Consider the following 20,134-nt stretch of genomic DNA (forward strand, 5'->3'; position numbering starts at 1 on the left):
GGCTCTGCCTGTGTAGTCTATTGTCTGTCCTATCTGGACATCTCTCTTCACATATTTGAAATAGTAGGGCAGATACACACCTCTGCTTCCACCCCCACCATCTTTGTGTTGGCCTTCGGGAAGCTCTGGTGTCTTTAAATATCTACTTCTCTGTCTGCAGACTTTGTGCACGAAAAAGAGATGAACCGGAGCGAAAAAGAAGTATCCAGATGCTTATTCTCTTCACAGGGATAACCCCGCTTCTCCGTGATTTATCTGTCTGTCTGTCTTTCTCTTTGTATATTTAGGTGATGGTAGGATGTACGCTGACTCTCATTTCCCCCACATCTACACCATGGGGAGTCATCCCTTCCCATTATTTGCCCACAGCAACAAGAGCTCATTATAGGAGCCAGACAGATGTGTTCTTGATTTGTGTGTGTGTGTCTGTGTGTGCTGTGTGTGTCTGTGTGTGTCTGTGTGTGTCTGTGTAAAAGAGAGAGAGACTGTGTTTTATAATATTGTTATAGACGGTGCTTAGACTATATTTATGCATGCCAAGCTTTTCTATTATGCGTTAAGCTTGATAACTCAGTCTGAATGTGTGAAAAGCATGTAAAATTTACACCTTTGTCTGACACGTTTCCTGAACATGCTCATTTTCTGTCTTTGTTTTACAGTGTTGAATACAACTCCATTACTCACACCGTGTCTCGTGGCACTTTAACAACTATCTTGTCTGCTAATCAGGAGAACTAATTATGGGTCCTCTTTGTCTGTTTCAGAAATCGAGCGATAGCCGATTATCTACGTTCCAATGGATATGAAGAGGCATATTCCACTTTCAAGAAGGAGGCGGAATTAGATAATGTGAGTAGATTAAGGGTGGACACACACATCTGCACAGCCAATCAGACCAATTTAAACAAACAATGTGCCTTGATTTCCACTTAATTTGTCATTTTAGTTAACATGTTCATGAATGTGACCGGGAGCACCTGCACCCAATTATGGTGGTCTGTCTGATTAGGGGTCTGTGCTACATCCTCCTGCTAACTGATCTTGACAAAAGCTTTTATTCACTTGTAGACACCATTGTGATGTGTATACTGTTATGTCGGGTTTGAATATGGTATTAGGTGGACCTAGATGTTCTGAAGCAGTCCAATACAATGTTTATGCCATAAAGTCTATAAAGTACATTGTCTTAGAGGCATTAATTGTTATATTTTAGCATTGAAGTCATAGTTAGTGATGGTGTTGTGTTAGACTGCATTATACTGAGAGGTTTTCCTAATATTCTGCTCCCCTCATGTAAACAGGGCAGGACAATAAAATGGAAACCAATCTCAGTATAATGTTGTCCAGTCCAACACCACCTTTAACTATGACCTCAGGAATAGACATATAATTACATTGACCTATAATAGACATACCAACTTTAATAAAGGTGGAATTAATGGGATAGCCGTGGTATTGATTGGGATAGATTGTGCAGGTGTACCTAATAAAGTGGCACCACACCCCAAAATGAAGCTTCATTCTGTTTTTGCCTTCAGCTCCACCTCAAACTGCATCTGGTCCATGTTCTTGTCATTTGTCCTTTTGTACCTTTCCACTTCTTTTTGTCCCTTACTCAGAATATTCCTGTGCAACCATTTTAGCAGTGAACGATCCATAAAAGAAACCAAACAAATAAACACATTGGATTTTAAGTGAAACGATGACTATGAGTAATGTGGCAACATTTGCTTTAATTTTAGGTTGTTTACGTCCACATCAGATTTTTTTTAAAATAATAATAAATTAAGTCATTTTTAATATTTACCCTTAATCCTTTACTGTGGTACTCCACCAGGTGTACTTTTTGCACGTTGTGGTGGCTTTTAGCTTTCAACTGAACGTTTTGTTAAAATTAAAACATGTTGTGGCAACGAGTATTTTAACAAATATACATAACAATTATTTTCCTAAAATTTGATCCCTGTGCTTCCAAAGTTTGAGGAGCTCCAGTGCTTGTAGGCAAACTGTTAACCCCTACTCCTTTTTGTTTGTAATGTTATTTCTGTTTCATCTGAACTCCTTTTCATCTAAGACTCTTTTTCATCTCACTCTTTTTCTTCTCACTCTCTGTTGCACCTCTTCTTTCACCTTGTGTTCACGTGACACCCCACCCCCTTCTCCTCTGTCTTTATTTGTTCGTCTTCCAGACGTTTTCTCTGTGGCAGCCCTATGGAAGCAGGCTGAATAATAGATGAATGGCACGGAGGGATAGGTGCACCCTGTTGGGTATTACCATTCAGCCACGCACACACCTTGGCAGCACCATGCTAAACAACTATGTCATTTTTAGCACCATTACCCTGAGGCTACGTTGTTAGAAGTTCATTACCAAGACCTTTTTTTTCAATGTCTTTTAGATTTTGTCCAGAGTTAATTTAGTGTTTTGTATTTACTCTGGCTCTTTGAGTAACATTTTAAGTTTAATGTTTGTGCGGTGGTGTGCTTTAGCAGGTTTTCATAGTGGGAATAATTCATCGAGGTCACGCTTTCGTCTTTTATTTGCCTCATAAAAGAAAATGTCCATAGCCGAATGGACACACAAACACACGCAGGCCCTCTTGACTACCCACTGTCTAGAGACTGGCAGGCTGCTGTGTAGTCTGGCACTGTGTGTGTGTGTGTGTGTGTGTGTGTGTGTGTGTGTGTGTTGTGTGTGTAGATGTGTGTGTCTGTCTTTGTGTGTGTTAGTGTAATGGGCAGAGTCTCCAAGCAGATGGCAGATTAGATGATGGCAGACTTGTCCATATTGGATACCCTGCTCTCCCTCTAAGTTTTCATCTACTCCATTTCTCTGCAGTGCCTCACTTTGCATCTTTGTCTTTTTATACTCCCCATGTTAGTCTGAGGAATCACCTCTTGTCATTGAGAAGTGTTAAATGTAGGAGTTGGTGGTGCCTGCGCGCTCTCCACACCTCTAGGATATCTGCTTTTGTTTCCAGCTGAGTCTGAGAAGCTAGCTGTGAAATTGGAGTGCAACGCTAATTTTCTCCCTCACTGACACTCATGGCTGTCTGTCAATGTGGGTTTTTGATGCTTTGATAACTAGTAACCGCCTAAAGGCATTGTTAATCACACAGTGGCACCAAAACTGGTGTATTGGCTGTATAGAATAAGACCACACAAAACAAATCTTCACTTTCTTGGGTTATTTATTTATGAATTTATTTTTCAGTATTTTTTATTGAGTTTTTTGGTTTTAATTAGAGCTGAGAGAATTGGTTATTTTTCTCCAGCAAAAAAGCCCAAATAATCCCTGGTTTTAGCTTTTCAGGTGGAAAGACTCGCTGCTTCTCTTTGTCTTACAGGATAGTAAAATTAATCCTTTTGATTATAGATTGTTTGGACAAAGCGAGTAATTTATTACATTTTCTGGAGCAAACGATTAGTCAGGTGAATGAGGAAAATAACCATCAGGTCATTGGATGATGAAAGTAAATGTTAGTTGCAGCTGGGACTGGAATTTTGTAATTTTAGGGGCAAGGCCAATTGATCTGCAGTGGGGCAGTTTGACCAGATTCAAGGCCCCTTGACACATTGCATTCTGGGTAGTGGTCATTAGGATGCACCTGTTTGTTAACGTCCATAGCTTGAAGCAACCACAAACACAGCTCAACTGAGAAGTATGAAAAGAGGAAAGCTTCCATGGCGTTTGCACTGTAGGTCGACATAAAGATAAGATGTTCCATTATTGATCTCCGTCGGAGAAATTCAAGTTTGGCACAGCAGCAGGGGAAATGTAGTGCAAACAGCAAATATAATACAATTACAATATAATGAAGAAAAAATAATCTAGAATCTAAAAAATATAAATATACTATATACAATAAAGTTGAGTATGGATAACTGTACATGTGCGTTGTTACAGGGCATTGTGCAAAACAACAAGGAAAGGCAGATAGCAGGTTAATGGTTAACGGTTCAATCATTGTTCAACAACGTGACAATTAACGTTACCAAATTGTTTTGTCTCTTTCTTGGCCGTAAGAAACCGGAGGACTGTATGTGCCATGAAGTCTGTTATGTAAAAGGTAGTGGCCAGCTTGTGGTATTAGCCTGCAGGTGGAATCAGGCTTCCGTCTGCTAGGACTGCCACAAGTTAACTTCCACCGCTGCCTCCAGTACGGGGTGTGTGGCTGTAAGCTGCCTAAGCCTTTCTTGTCTGCAGGAGATTAGCTTGTGTGAGAAGGATTAGGACTATGGTGTGTGTTTTCTTTGTGTAATATGTCTGTGTTTATGTGTGTGTTGTACAGTAGGTTGGTGGTGTCTGGCAGTCAGTGTTGGCCTGTGAGGGGTGTGTAAATAATTCCCTGTTCTTTCTTGCTATAGCCAAAGACCTCAGCATGCCACCCCAGCTGGCCCCCCTCCCACAGGCCTGACTGATTATGCTGAGCCCACGACTTTGATTGGCTTTCTTTGCATGTTTTCCTGATATCCTTTTTTTTCTCTACAGAATGAAGAATTGGATAAGAAGTACGCCGGCCTTTTGGAAAAAAAATGGACTTCAGTCATCAGATTACAAAAGAAGGTTTGTGGGTTTTTTTTCCTCCTCAAAGAATGCTTGTGGGGATTGTAGTCTTGTGAATGGTTCGTGACATTACTGCTGAATCCACTGTTAACACTAAAAGGAAGTCTACCAAGAATTAAAAAGCATTAAACCAAATAAATAATAACAAATAATAATCCCTTAAAAGTCTATGCTTTGTGAATCTATAAATCCCCCCACTCCCCGGTGTAATTATCCATACATGTACATATTTCCGCCTCCACACTGTTAACTTGTACCTGTGCACTCTGGGCAGGTGATGGAACTTGAATCCAAACTGAATGAAGCGAAGGAGGAGATCACTCTGGGTGGGCCCGTAACTCAGAAGCGCGACCCCAAAGAGTGGATCCCACGCCCACCAGAAAGGTACGCGCTGAGTGGCCACCGCAGTCCAGTCACCCGCGTCATCTTCCACCCAGTCTTCAGTGTCATGGTGTCTGCTTCTGAGGACGCAACAATAAAGGTCAGTGCTGCCAGGTGGTGGGAATGGTGGTTTGATAATGACACTGGCCTTCAAATTGTGCTGTGGAACTAATATCCTTCACCTTTCTTTAATGTGAAATGACATTTAAATTTTTCCAGGGTTTTAAATCATGTTCTGTAGAGAGCTCAGAGTCTGCGGGTTATCCAAATGAAAGCTGCATCAAGTGATTTCACTGATTAGTTATCGGCTGAAGTACCTAATGAAAATCTGCAGTTGTGCTTCTCCTTTGCACATGATCAGATAACGGATCTGTTGTGTGCATCTATTGATGCTTGTTTCATATTCAACATAACCATGTATTGTGTATACTTTACGTCAGTCCACCTCTCGGTACACTTCACAGTTTCCAAAGCCACAGTAGATAATGGTAACATGGATGATAATCTTTTACAAGTCTTATGATGACCTGGAAACATTTCAGTTTTCCAGGGATGGAGACCAGCTGCCACGCTTATCTGACCTTGATCTGGAGTTTTTAGGATCTTATTCACAGTGGACATGTAATTGCTGAAATGAAGCATCGTAATAAAGTGATCAAGGAATAGGATAAGATTTTATTTTTTGCTTCAGAGTTCAGACTAATATGTAATTCAGTGAAATGGTGTCAGCTGACTTGTTGTCAGACATTAATGATAAGACAAAAGTACTGATGTCAAACTGAGGTCACAAACGCGTTGTGTTGCAGAGTTTAAAATGAGGTTATTCATAAAGCAAAATTTTACCAATAAGATCATAGCTGTTGATGGCAAGTCTCACTTAAACATCTCATAGACTGGTTAAATACCCCGAACAGTTAGCAGGCAAACAGACTTAAATGCATTTCATTCAGTTTCCCCTCATCTGCTCGATAAACTGACAAGTAAATATTTTTCCTTCCTCCTTCCTTGAATTTTCCACTTAAAGGATGAACAGACCACCTGCTCCCTTGCTTTTGTATCAACAAAAAAAAGTTTTTATTCTTCTCCATTAATCAGTCCCTCCAGAAAAACGTTTTTTTGTGATTGTTGCGGGGCAAAATCCTTGATTATGCAGCACGTTTTCTTAAAAAACGCGATGGAATATGCGGCAATTTATGCGATGAAATTGCGGGAACTTGCAAAAATTGCGGCTTCAACGCGGGTTTGCAGCTTTTCGATGACGTTTAGGTCGTGTAATTACGTCACTTCATAACGTTCCCATGGCAACAGGGGGAAATGGCTGCTCGTGTGAAGTAAACGCAACATTTTTCAACTTTCTGCTAAGATATATGTGACTTTTTTGCAACGAAAATGCGGGGATTATGAAATCTTGCAAGCCCCACATATTTTGCGCGGAAATCAGCAATTTATGCGGCGAAAGTGTGGCGTATTTGGAAAAAATTCAGCCCCCGCATAAATATGCGGACTTTGGCTGATTATGCATTGAATTATGCGATTGCATAATCGCGTTTTTCTGGAGAGACTGATTAATTCAATATGTGCTGCCATTGCTTTCAGGGAATGTAAACAAATCTCAGCTGTGCCGAATGTCCGGTTGCTATAATAGCAACTGATGTATAAATACAGAGTTCTCTCAGCCCACACATTGTCACATGACACTTTGATTTAAGTATAAATAGTAGAATATGTACAGTAGTCTTACAGTATACTTACTTTATGTAAGTATGCTAATGTTTTCATTGACGAGGTTTGGATTAAAACAGGCATTTGTACTTGTGAGAAATGTTCTGAACATGTTCATTACAGTACAGTATGCTGTATCAAAGACAAAAAGACCTCGGAGAGTCTTTGGATATTGGCCAACTAAGAATGAAGACATACAGGATTTAGTTCAAAGTGATAAAAACACATCATCTAGCTTCAGAGACTGACTGCACTGTCCCTTTGTTTGTTTTCACACATCCTGCCCACATTACAGTAATACGATTCAGGTTTAAAATCAACAGAGTGCTCTTTTTTAATTTAGTGCCAGCTTGGTGGCAGCTCTACCACACACAGCTTTTGCTCCCTCTGTGAATGCTGCTCCCCTCTCCTCCTCCTTTCCATCTATTACACTCCTAAGCATTGCCTCCACTGCTCTAACTCTCCTTCCTAGACACGCCCTGGATTACATGTCTCTTGTTCTCTCTGTTGTCTATATATCTCTGGATTCCTTAAACTCCATAGTCTGTCTCTGGGCTATTTTTGCAGCAGCCGCTCTCCCTTGTCTCAGTGCACAATGCCAATACTCTGTTGAGCTGTTTGTTCTGCATATTTTATTCATGAGACAATAGGAGACACATGTACATCTCCTCAGCTACACCCACACAGCAGGGATTCCTTTCTCTGTTTTGGCATCTTCTCCCTTTTTTCAACCCCCACCCCTCCCTCCCACTGCAACCCCGCCTCCTAGCATCCTGCTTCATTTATCTTCCACCTAAAGCATCAGCTGCCCACCATCAGAGCCATCCATACCTCAGGAGGAGGCAGGTCTTGCCTTCTTGCACCTCTTGTACTGGCTGCCTTGTCTATTAGTTGCCTGACTCCCCCTGTGTCCTACTTTTCTGCTCCTGAGCAGCTCTGTTAAATTTTTAACTGAGGAGTAGACCTTGTGCTCTCTACTCTGTTGCTGACTGAGAGGCTCATCGGCTTTCCACCTCCATGCCAGTGAGGCTGCCTAGCCTGATAATCAGACTGTACTGCCATCTTGTTTCATTTCATTAATTTCAGCATTGTGATCTTTCAAACGATGAAAGATGACGTAGACATTCTTGCCCACAAAGCTCTGATAAGTCAGTTGTTTCTCTACCCAGTGTAAACAGGTGTCAGCGGTGACAAGCAGTCGCTTCCCTTTTTCGTTGAATCCTCTTGCTATTTCTATTGTCATCAGCATGTAGTGTGTTAAATGTCACAGGTTTGTGTTGTCCTCACTCCTTTAGTTTTGCCATTCTCTGGTCCTCATCTACCTCCCCTCTACTTTTCCTTGTCCTCTCTCCTCTACCAACATGGCAGATCTTTGCATGGCAAGATGTTACCTTGAGTTTAGCTCTAACCTTTCACTGTATGTAAATCAGCAAGCCCTAGGAGTAGCACTGTGCTCACTCAGACATGTCAACCAGAGGCTAGGTTACTTTAAACAAGGGCAAAGAACTTGGGTGTGAGATCACTCGTTGCTTGCCTCATGAGTGTCGCATACAAAGAAGGTCTTTGTATTATTGTTGGCATTTTGGATGACGGATTCAAGTCACTTTCCCTGTAAGAATGTAAACTATTAATCATCATGAAATGGGGCATGTTTTTTGGTTTCTACTGTAACAATCCCCTGAAGGAGGGCCAGTAGGAACAATTGGTGATACAGCATTGATTACAGGTAGTTAATGGGTTATTTTTCCTTTTTAGATGGCGCTGCTGAATACTGTTTTATCTTTTGTAGACTGTTTAACCTGGTGTACCTCCAGACACATTAGCTGCATTTATCTTCTCCAGGATAACCACCACCCCCCCTTGCACTTTGTACCTTGCGGCCATCTGCACTGTCTGTACCTTCATTCAGGGGGGAGAAGAGGGGGGTCTCCTGTCACCGTCTGCCCAAAATCCCCCACCCCAAGAGGGGACCCAAGGAGGGTTTATCCCTCCATGACAAACCGTCTGCCTGAAACCCAGAGACGTAACAGCTTTCTCAGGGTAGAAAATCAGGCTTACTACTGTTCACTCTATATTCTGTCTGTGCTCCAACTGGCAGCGCCATACTTAACACAATAAACTGTCTCACTGTTTTTATCAGGACTAACTGTAACCCTAATCGGCATCCTGGCACATGCATCCTTGCCATTAGCAACCGTAATGCGTCACAGATTCTGTAATTCAATATACCGTACAAAGAGTGTGTGGTGTCTGCAAACTGAGGCCTGTAATGAGCTCTTAAGAGGAATGTCATTGCAGTACAGTCATTTTTAATAATTCTGCCATCAGCACATCTTATTGTTGGGACAGTAACATGGCTTCTCTGAACAGCTTGGTTCTCTCCCCTCTGCTTGTTTTGGCTGCTGGACTGTTCAGCTGAAAGAAAAGGTGACATGGGGCCACAGATGATGTGACATTTGGGGGCTTTGCTGGTGTTTGGAAAGGGATTCAGTTTGATATGGAACAGGGTGTTTCAGAGGAATATATTATGATTCTTCTGTTATTTGTAGATTTCTCTAAAGCACGAATATATTCTCTCTTCCAGGTGTGGGACTATGAGACAGGAGACTTTGAACGCACACTGAAGGGCCACACAGATTCGGTGCAGGACATCTCTTTTGACCAGACTGGCAAACTGCTAGCATCCTGCTCTGCAGACATGACTATCAAGTTGTGGGATTTCCAAGGCTTTGAGTGTATCAGGACCATGCATGGTAAGAACATCTAAAACAGCCTCAACACTTTTTGGCAAGAAAAAAAAAAAAAACTGAAATATGAGCATTGGCAGTAGATTTGCATCTTTGCATCACAGCTGCTATGTGAACATACTCTGTTATGGTTTCCACGTCATTGCTGTATAAATGTAGCTTGTGACTGTGAGCAGGGCTCAGGTGGTGCAGATGCTGTTCATTATCACATCTGATGCTGCTGACGAGCCTCAATCTGCTCCAATTCACAGCACCCGACACTGAGATTTCACGACCAGTTCTGACAAATGGACTGTTTTAGCCATCTTGTCACTGTTGGTACCCACAGTACTCCCCACCACAATATACCACTACAGGCGCCAATTACAATCCTTTGAATTGGTTAGAATATTTTTAATAAGGCTATCTACATTATTTTTTACTTATCTAACAATCTATTATGCCATTCTTCATGTCATCATTGAAGTAGTCCTGGGGCATACACCCCCTCTTTCACACCCTAATTGCCAAGTAAATGATGGCTGTATAGTCTACATGCGCCCTCAGGCTCTTCTGATTTTAAGAACCAGTGTTTGAATCATTTCTTTCACCATGTTGGAATTGTGGGAAGGCCTCCCCCATCAACCACCACCACCAGCAGCAGCCCAAGCAATATGAAGCCTCAGCATTTCTCATTTTGTTATCCCTTTGGTAAGCCTGCTAGAAGTGCCCATTAACGTCTGACTGTGAAGGAGACGTGAATGAATATCCATGAAATAAATAAGCCTACTTAGCGCACAGACAAGAGGCGCTCTGGCATTCTTCAATTTATGCTGGAGTTGTAAATCCTGCATTTTGTGCAAGTGAGCAACAGATTTCACTGGTTGCCACTCTTTTTTTGCTGTAAACGGGGGTGTGCGCTCCTGGCACACTTCCTCAAACAGACGAGCCGCTTTCACACTCTGCAGAAAAACATGCAAGTGCACAGATCACCGTCTGAAACCAGCTATTAAACTGAGCGCGCTGTCTAGTTTTGTTCCCCTTCATTTCCTCTCTATACTTCTTTTTACTACAATCTCCATTCACTTTTAATTCATCTCCTCAACCTTTCCTTTTTTCTTCAGGCACTCCTTTTTTTTTTTACATCTTAAAAAAAAACATAAGGCCAACTGGTGAAGTAGATTAGTGCCGATTTGGACAGCAGTTTAATTATCCTCTTCAGCACCAGATAGCACTTTTCTGTGTAGCAGCCACCCATTATTATAGCCTGATGGCATGTGTATGTACACACACACACACGCACACGCACACATACACGTACACAGAGTGTTAAGCTGGCCTTTTAGAGTATACTTACTGTTGTCTTCATCTGTTTAGCAGCTTAAATATGGCCCAGTGTCTAGGTAATTAGGCATCTCTTATTCTCTGTGGAACAAAGTAAGCCCCGGCAAATTGGCTGCCTCGCTTGTCATTTAATTGGCTAATTACGACCAAACCCAACGTTTTTTGGCACTGTTGGTGGCTGGAGACTTGTAAAAAAAAAAAAATCATTGCTGAATCTTGATTCCTGTGATTCCCCCGTTTAAAGAACGATGTATTAAAGGGATTGTGTGTGGTCATCTGAAATGATTGGTTTATGTTTTACACTAGCTTCAAATGTTGCGTTGGGTCGTGTTGCTCGGAAACCTTTACAATGGTTTCTGGCTCTAGCTGAGATCTTGTTTTTGTCCTTTTTGTTTTCCAGGACATGACCACAATGTTTCGTCTGTAGCCATCATGCCCAATGGAGATCACATCGTTTCTGCCTCAAGGGACAAAACCATGAAAATGTGGGAGGTGGCAACTGGGTACGTACCAAAACCACTTAGTTTTTTTAAGGATGACGTGTTTGACGGTCACAACCACTCTGACAACATAACTCCTTTACTGTTTTCTGTACATTAGCTACTGTGTGAAGACCTTCACGGGCCACAGGGAGTGGGTCCGCATGGTGCGGCCCAACCAGGACGGCACACTGCTTGCAAGCTGCTCCAACGACCAAACGGTGCGCGTGTGGGTCGTGGCCTCCAAAGAGTGCAAGGCTGAGCTGCGAGAGCACGAACATGTGGTGGAGTGTATCTCTTGGGCACCGGAGAGCGCCTACCCCACCATCCAAGACGCCACAGGCTCTGAGGTAAAAGACCACTGTTTCCCCCAAAAACAACTCTGATCATCTCTCAAATCTGTTCAGCTGTGCACGCCTTTTTATTACACAAACTATATTCTCAGTCATACACTAAACTATATGCGAGGGTGGATTTACAGTTACACTACAGAGTTCAATGTGAGGTATTCAGACTAATGTTCAGGTGTTGTACAGTGGGATTAATCACAGCAGGGCAGACAGTGGACCAGTGGGCATTCACTGGTAGAAAAATAGGTGGGACCAGAACCCAGAACCAGTCATTATTGTACAACCAAATGCTGCCAGTCACACACAAAGCGTGGTGAAGGAGCTCATGTGTATGCTTGAGTGAATGCAGACCCTAACAGGTAAACTCATGGTTATGTACCAAGGCAAACAAAGTTGGATTGAGTTCACTGTGGTTTTCTCATTATCAGATGAGGGAGAGTGTGTTCCTTCTCTACATGCATAGCAATGTCAGTGAGTCTCAGACTCACAACCATGTGAACAGACCAGCTTGAAATGAAGAGTGTGTGCATGAATACTGACGGAATATCAGCATGGCCTAGAGTCAGCCCAGACTCCCTCCTCATGCCTTGTGATCTGAAGTGTGTCCAATTGTAGCCTTGTCAGATTAAAACAATATTTGCCCCTGCAGCAGTTGTCCCAGTCTAACCTGTGAGCAGTGAAAAACAACCCTCCCTGATTTTGGCTGTTTTGTTTCATAACTAAAATGAAAGGAGCACAGTACTGCGTAGTACTGTAGTACTAAGTTGGATAGTACTGCCAGATAAATGGCAGCTGATGGAGACGTGACGCCAGAGAGACAGATGTCGGCACACAGATGTTGGCACATGTGCTGTCAAACTAGTTGTCAGCAGTCGATTATTTAAAAATGAAATGACTTTTACAGCAATTTGTAGTATTTGGTCTTTGATACTACTTGTATAATGTTGAGACTTAATGCTTTTGACAAAAAGGCTTCCATTTGGATAAAGGTGTAATATTATCTTTAATTTAATGACTTACACACGTATTAGTTTTGTACTGCTATTCTCCATACTTATTTTTTTCTTTGTGCCCCACCAGTCCAAGAAGAGTGGTAAGCCAGGCCCCTTCCTGCTGTCTGGCTCCAGAGACAAAACCATCAAGATGTGGGATGTTAGCATTGGCATGTGCCTTATGACACTGGTGAGGACCATTTTAGGCTAATAGCCTCTGAGTAAAATATTTTATAATTTGTGTATAAATATGTGTATTTAAATATTTGGGCAAAGAGTGAAAGCTTTCTGCTTTATGAGTGAGATGAATTGGTTTGCAACTGGTGTCTTTAGCAATGTCTGTTTGTCCCACAGGTTGGCCATGACAACTGGGTGCGTGGCATCCTTTTCCACCCTGGAGGCAAGTTTATTGTGACCTGTGCAGATGATAAAACCTTAAGGATCTGGGACTACAAGAACAAGCGCTGCATGAAAACCCTGTGTGCCCACGAACACTTTGTTACCTCTCTGGGTAAGCAGCAAAAAAAAAAAGCTTCATCTTTGTTGTTGTTTGACCAGTCGGTCTCCTGAGGTGCTGCAGGAACCTCTTTATTCCACGCCCATTGGACAGTGGAGCTGGTTTCACAAATATCTGCTTTAGCCAAGGGTTGAATAATTGTAAAGGAGCCCAGTTTCTCTACCGGCAGTGTGTTGAGCGTCCTGAGGGTTGCTGGCAGCTGGGGTTTAAGAGGTAGACAAGCGCTCAAGGATTTTCCCGCCTCCCCCTCTTCGTATCTGCAGCTTTTCAGCAGATCAAGGCTCAGGGAACTCTCTTGAGGAGCTCCTCAGCCAACTTTTCCTTGGCAAGCCGTTTGAAACCTTAAATCCTGCTTCAACTAAAGAGGATATCGCTGTGAGCTATTGATGTGATGAATTCTGGAGCGGTGTGGAAAAGACAAAGCACCTTTTGTTAGAAATCATTGGAGAAAAACTGTATTATTTTCACCATTTTCTAAAAAGTATTGTCCTGTCTGCACACACACAACAGAGTTTTTCCTGCATAGAGAAATGCGAAGCTGCTGTCCGCTTCAGATTTTGTGCCGCCTCCACGTTTGTCTTCATGGAATACACTATTTTCTAGGTGTTGCATTTGGGGAATTTCTGTCATTTGTAACTGCAATTGTGACATCCCGTCAATGTGGTGGCGGCAGTGCTGTATCATAATCAGCACACAGCACCGGGAAAGGCGCTGCCAAAACTGTCAAACAAGAAGAAATTAGCTGCAATTTTGCTGCAAGTAGAGGAAGAGGCAGTGAGACGGCGCCAGGACCAGATTATCATAGTTTTTCAGTGAATTGATGATACTTCCATTGCTTGAACGATGTGCGTTCAGCCTGCGTTGGATCCGGTCAGTTGAGTCAGCTGTTACTCTCCACTTAACTTATTACACGACTTTTATTGTATACTTCTCAGAAAATATACCAGTAACCTCAATGGTGGGTACGGCCATGCTCACCAATAGTACTCAGTAAGAAATAAGGCTACTAAAGTGGACCAATAATTTATTTTGTTATTCTGTTTGACATCACTTTCATGCTAGCTTATTTGTGGGAGGGGGATTGTATGGTTTGTATTTTCCCTAACCCATCACTACTACTTGGTACAGCAATACTGCCAACGTCATTTTCAAGGGCTGGAAGGAAGGAATGCTGCAATGCTGCGTCAACATCATGGCCAACCAATAAGTTGTCAATTTTTCTTTCATTATTTTTTATGAATGCAGGTATTTGGTCCTCATTCCTGCCTACAAAGTTCTGCTTGGTTATTTTGTCTGCAGCCAGCAGAAACAGCCCTCAATGACTGCTATTTAAACTCAGATTCAGAAGCCAGGATCCGTTTCATATTGCTGGGAAACACTGATAAATGTGTGCAGTAGTGGTGCCGCACTAATTCTTTGGTGATTCTGATCTTCAAGGAGAGCTTGTTTCCTCCCTTTCACTTTGTTCTGATGATCTTTTGTTTCGTCCACAGATTTCCACAAGGCTGCTCCCTACGTGGTCACTGGGAGCGTAGATCAAACAGTAAAAGTGTGGGAGTGCCGCTGATTTGGACCTTGGAGGATTGGACCACCACCCCAATTACCCAGGCGCTCCTCTGGATCCCACCTTCCCCTCCTGCCATCCCAACCTTTCCTTTCATCCCACCTCCCCTCCCCTCCCCTCACGTAACCTAACCTAACCTAACCTAACCTAAACCTCACCCGCACATCATCATCTCCTCCGGCTGCACTTACCACCATGGTTATTTACCCATCGCTCTCTCTGGTCCAATAACTATTGTCCTTCTATGTAAATTATTCCTGGATGTAGATCGAGCTATTAAATGTTACACAAAAAAGTATTCTTGCATGGTAATCCAAAATTGTATACTGTAAATTTACATAACGTCTAGAAGTACCATAGGTTTACCACGGGGCTGGCCGTCTGTCACGCAGCCTTACCGACCAACCGAAGGCAGATGTTTTTGACTGGGTGTAAAATGTAGGGCACTAAAAACCAATAATTTAAGAAATGACAGTGTCTTTATGTGTAAGATTTATTTTTGTCTATTTTTTTATTTAGGATTTTTTTTTTTTCTTCTCTCTTTGTTATTTCTCTCCTTCACTGTCGTAGTCTGTTGGTGCCTAGCTTGGTGAAACTTTCAAGAGATAAGGCAGGAAAAAGCATATATGATGCGATAAGATACGATTGTCTGTGGGGCTTTGTTATTGAAATAATCTGTAGCTTTATAACATCACTTCTCAAGTGTGCATACCATTTCTCTTCATGTGGAACTAGGTAATATTTTAATGGCTGTATATACGAATGTTTCAAACTGTTGTCCTTGGACCTTGGGGGCTTAAAAAGAGCTTTGTACTCTTGTCATGGTGGCACGTGAACCACTGCTAGGCTTTAGATAAATTATCCCATTTAATGAATCTGCAGAGAAGAATAAGAAGTTGAAATGTTTAAAAGTGGCTGAACGTGAATAAACCGCACTGAGTTCGTTCACAAGAAGCCCAAAAAGTAGAGAGCAAGATTGTTTGGCTTTCACTGTCAGTGAGCGTCCTGGGTCACAGCAGCACCTGAGCAGAGTTCAGGGATTACACCTGTTTAATCTCTAGCACTTGATAAAGACCTTGGGTGTGTCTCCCTTTAGTAGACGATTTCCTGTGACCTTGCATGTCAGACTTTAGTTGAACCGAGGCCTCTGTCCACTTATAGTGCCCTGACCAGTCAGTCTTGGCAGGGTTTTGGTGTACCATAGGAATTGTGTGAAGTCGGGAGATGCTCAGTTGTCCCATGGTGCCTCTGAAGGCTTCACACACACGCAAGACGAGTGTGACATAAACCCGCTAAAAAGAAAACAATAGGCATGATGAGGAGTCAAAGTGAGCCCCCTGGGTTTGATATCTGGGATGTGCAAAGATCTCTAATTTCTGAGGGGTGAAATATGTTCTGCTTAATAAAAATGGTTTTGAGTAAAAAAAAATAATAAAAAAAATCAGTTTTCTGTGAAAATATGAAATGTAAATTTAGCTTGTTAAGAGATTTGGCAATTTTGTATTATCGCACTAAAGGATGAACTGGATGGGAATTTAGGATTAGTGAGGAAACGCTAGCAGCAGACATGTGCTAAGTGATCTGTTGATGCTGTTCTGTCTGTAGAGGGGTCTGTATGCGGAGGTCGCGTTGTTTTGTTTGTGAAGAGCTCCTCACTGTGAAGAGAGGCAGGGGCAGCTCCTGGATCACATTTGGAGGAGAATGCTGAAGCCTGAGCAGCGAGGATCTCTACAGACAAACCCCCCCCTCCCCCCCTCTTCCTCACGCAGACCTCCTCATATGTATGCAAACGTCTTCTGAGTGGCTTTCCTCAAACTGTAAAAACAGGACATGATTTTTGGAAAGACTGGAAAATAACTACACCAGTCCACGCTGTAGAAACAACCATTCCACTCCCATTGGAGGACAGAATAAAAATGAAACATCTTGCTTCTAAGTGTAGCTGACAAGGTGGTTCATTAATCTTGCACATCCCTGTTTTCACTAAATCTTTGGTCCTTTTTACTGGTGATCAAAGACAACATTAACATTTAATGATGTTGATAAATGCATAAACCTATAATTTCTGATTAGCCTTTTCATTCCAATACAGTTCTTCGGCTAATAAAGAATTCCACTGCTTAACTGATCCTTCTTATCTTCGCTTCTTTGCCACGTTTTCTTTCTTCCTCTTCCTGTGTGTACTGGATGTGGTGATCTGCTGCTCAAGCTCCTGCTAGTGTAGCTACTGTGAGCCTAATGTGACCTGTTGATGTAGCACTGCTGCATGTAACCCTGCACCAGAGGCAGAGCTGTCGGAACAATACTCTGTTATAAGATTAAATACTGGAGCCTTCCTTATCGAGAGGGCAATTGGTTTGAATAATGGAGGCGAGAGAAGGAACTATTTGCTTTCTAGCTGAGAGTTGGATGGGATTATCGATAGTATTACTCTTATATTTGTGTTTATATGAAGCTACAGCCGCTTAGCTTAGCATAAAGACTGGAAACGGTGGGAAACTGCTAGCCGGTCAGCTAGTCATTGCGACGGTAACAAAGTCCGTCAATCAACACCAATAAAACTAATAATCGATACTTTGTATGTCGTTTGTTTATTCCGTAAAAACATAAGTATAAGATCGATATGCCGTTTTAATAAGGGTTGTGTGCGGTAGTAACTTGTATCCAGTGGTTGCCTGGCAACAGAAGCGCAATTATTTGTGAAGACACTTGGTTTTTATGTAAAGTCTTCACGGTAAAATGTTTAGAAAATGATTAATAAATAAAGATTATTCCCTGTTAAATTATAACATTTACTAAAAAAAAAAAAAAAAACTTTTGTTAAAGAGATGATTGACTTAATTTCGTCGTTTCCATGGCAACTGTTTGCATTCCAGCTATGTGACAGAAGCATTGACATAAAAACAATATATTATTTTATCAATAATTTTATATATATTTAACGTCTCAATGCTAAGCTAACTGGCTGCTGGCCTCAGCTACACAAACTTGAGTGTTATCAATCTTCTCATCTAACTTGTGTAAAGAAAGCAAACAAGCGCATTTCCCAAAATATCAAGCCTATTGCTTTTACATTGCTGTGTCCTTTGTTGGTTGGCTGGTGCGTTCAGACAGCTCTGTTCATTGGTTGTAGAAAGGCTGGTTTTGTGGTGTGTGTGATGCTATTTGAAGGAGGTTTACGTCCTCCTTCTTCTGTAAATGCATTGGGATTGTGGCAGACTAGGATGTCCCAAAGGAGAAAAACCCCTCTCTCTTTCAGGGAATATTACTCTTGTCTCCCTTTGGTGTGTGCCCCCTTTACAAAGGTCTTATTTTTATTTTTTATTTTCTACAAGCTGTCTTCTCTATCCTGACTTCTGAGGCAAAGACTTTGGGTGGAGAATCAGCTAATTTTGTAGTACAATTTGGCATGGCTAATGAAGATGCCAATGTGTTAAATGTTTTAGCTGAAGCCAAAAAAATGGAGACATTTGTCAGTACAATCTGGCTCGATAAACCAGCCTCCTTTTGTTGGTCCAACACTGTGTTGCCAACTGAAAATGATGCTATAGTCTCTTCAGGATCACGCTATGACATGCCAGACCATAAAATGTAAATTAAAAAACATCTTCCCTTCCTTGGTTTTACTCAAGGAAGGTCGATTAATCAAAGGTCAGGACGATGTGTGTTCTGTTTCTTTTGTAAGAATCGGTGGAAAAAGCTACAACGCAGTCGCTGGTGTTGTATGCAAGTGTGTGCCCTGTCGAAGAAAAAAATAAAAATCCCCTTTTGCCATTTGCAGGTCCCAAGCAATCCCTGTGCTCCTCTGGTCTGGTGTGTGAAGGGACCGACAGACACGTTATGACTGTCTGTGGGTCGTTTCCTCAGGCCTCAAGTCCACCTGTCCTCTGTAAACCTGCCCATGAAACCACATCAGAGGGCTTCAGACTGCACAACAAGCTCCTACAGGAGAGCTTGTGATGTTTTCGCCACTATGGTCTCACTCTTCACTCAGCAAACTGTTAACAATATACCTGGATGTCATTATTGTTTGCGATATAATAAAAGAAGAAAATCTGCATCTGTGTCGTCCTGCTTATTTGTTTGTTATGGTAGTACAGTGGGAAAAAATAATAATAATGATAAAACTAATAATTTCACACTAGTGAGTCACATTTCATTTGAAGTTGGGTCAATAAAATGATTGATTGATGGCTGACAGACACACACAAGGCTGTTTTATTTGTCATCATCAGTTGTATTTTCTCCAACAATATTTCCACTTATAAATAAAAAGGACAAGAACAGTTAAGAAGAAAACAAAAAAGTGGCATACTAACTTTAAAATATAAAATTATAAGAACAAATATAAGTTCCTTTATTAAATTTGTAAAGTAAAAATGCTAAATCTCGAAAAAAATCTCAGTAAATAACATTTAATAACATTTACAATAAAATTAATCTTTGGGTTTTAACATTCACAATATACAAATAAATCTTAAGTAATGTTTATAAAAAAACATTAAAACCATCGAGTGACTTTGATTAAATTTGACCAAAAACTTAAATTGACAAACCGTTGACATGGGAACCATTTTCTTAATGACGTCAACGCGCATTGGCGTCGAGCGGTGACGTAGTAGACAACCAGGAAGAGAGTTGCAGAAAGTGAACAACGTTTGAACAACGTGAGCCGTGTGAGCTGTTTGTACGCTGCTGTCCGACAAAGTCAAAAACTCCCCGGTCGGGAAACACGAACAGGCTCCAACACAACAAGGAACAGCTGCATTAAAGAGGTAAAATCCAGTCGGTTAATACACCGTTTAAACTGTAACATCATTAAAGTGTCACCACGAACAGAAAGTGAATTCAACCTGTACGCTGTCTGTTGTGTTCACCCTGGTTCGTGTCTGTGTTGTTCTGTTCATGAAGTGCTCATGGCTCTGAATAAGTCCATGCACCCTCGGAACCGGTACAAGGACAAACCGCCAGACTTCGGTTACCTAGCAGCCAAATATCCGGACTTCGAGCAGCACGTGCACACCAGCCTCACCGGAAGACCTGTGTGAGTACCAAAGAGAGAGAGAGAGAGAGAGAGAGAGAGTGAGAGTGTGTGTGTACCAGAGAGAGAGAGAGTGTGTGTACCAGAGAGAGAGAGAGTGTGTGTACCAGAGAGAGAGAGAGAGAGAGTGTGTGAGTACCAGAGAGAGAGAGAGAGAGAGAGAGAGAGAGTGTGTGTGTGTACCAGAGAGAGAGAGAGAGAGAGAGAGAGAGTGTGTGTGTACCAGAGAGAGAGAGAGAGAGTGTGTACCAGAGAGAGAGAGAGTGTGTGTGTGTGTACCAGAGAGAGAGAGAGAGAGAGAGAGTGTGTGTACCAGAGAGAGAGAGAGAGAGAGAGAGAGTGTGTGTGTGTACCAGAGAGAGAGAGAGAGAGTGTGTACCAGAGAGAGAGAGAGTGTGTGTGTGTACCAGAGAGAGAGAGAGAGAGAGAGTGTGTACCAGAGAGAGAGAGA

At 42.0% G+C, this 20,134-nt stretch overlaps 2 protein-coding genes across 3 annotated transcripts in view; both read left to right on the plus strand.

The window, feature by feature from the left end:
• The window catches only part of LOC127362734 (lissencephaly-1 homolog), a 36,415-nt gene extending 17,715 nt beyond the window's left edge, over positions 1 to 18,700 (plus strand). For both annotated transcript variants that reach the window (XM_051398820.1, XM_051398821.1), the window contains exons 3-11: positions 765 to 849; positions 4,493 to 4,567; positions 4,842 to 5,048; positions 9,255 to 9,423; positions 11,141 to 11,243; positions 11,341 to 11,569; positions 12,650 to 12,751; positions 12,916 to 13,072; positions 14,572 to 18,700. In XM_051398820.1, coding sequence (XP_051254780.1) covers positions 765 to 849; positions 4,493 to 4,567; positions 4,842 to 5,048; positions 9,255 to 9,423; positions 11,141 to 11,243; positions 11,341 to 11,569; positions 12,650 to 12,751; positions 12,916 to 13,072; positions 14,572 to 14,645 — 1,201 coding nt within the window. In that variant the 3' untranslated portion in view covers positions 14,646 to 18,700. The remainder of the gene's footprint in view (positions 1 to 764; positions 850 to 4,492; positions 4,568 to 4,841; positions 5,049 to 9,254; positions 9,424 to 11,140; positions 11,244 to 11,340; positions 11,570 to 12,649; positions 12,752 to 12,915; positions 13,073 to 14,571) is intronic.
• Positions 18,701 to 19,255: 555 nt separating this feature from the next.
• The window catches only part of mettl16 (methyltransferase 16, N6-methyladenosin), a 22,705-nt gene continuing 21,826 nt past the window's right edge, over positions 19,256 to 20,134 (plus strand). Inside the window, exons 1-2 of the mRNA XM_051396641.1 lie at positions 19,256 to 19,417; positions 19,554 to 19,686. Of these exons, the coding sequence (XP_051252601.1) occupies positions 19,559 to 19,686 (128 nt within the window). The 5' untranslated portion in view covers positions 19,256 to 19,417; positions 19,554 to 19,558. The remainder of the gene's footprint in view (positions 19,418 to 19,553; positions 19,687 to 20,134) is intronic.

The sequence above is a fragment of the Dicentrarchus labrax genome, unplaced genomic scaffold (genome assembly GCF_905237075.1).
Source record: "Dicentrarchus labrax unplaced genomic scaffold, dlabrax2021, whole genome shotgun sequence".
NCBI classification, from domain to species: Eukaryota; Metazoa; Chordata; class Actinopteri; family Moronidae; genus Dicentrarchus; species Dicentrarchus labrax.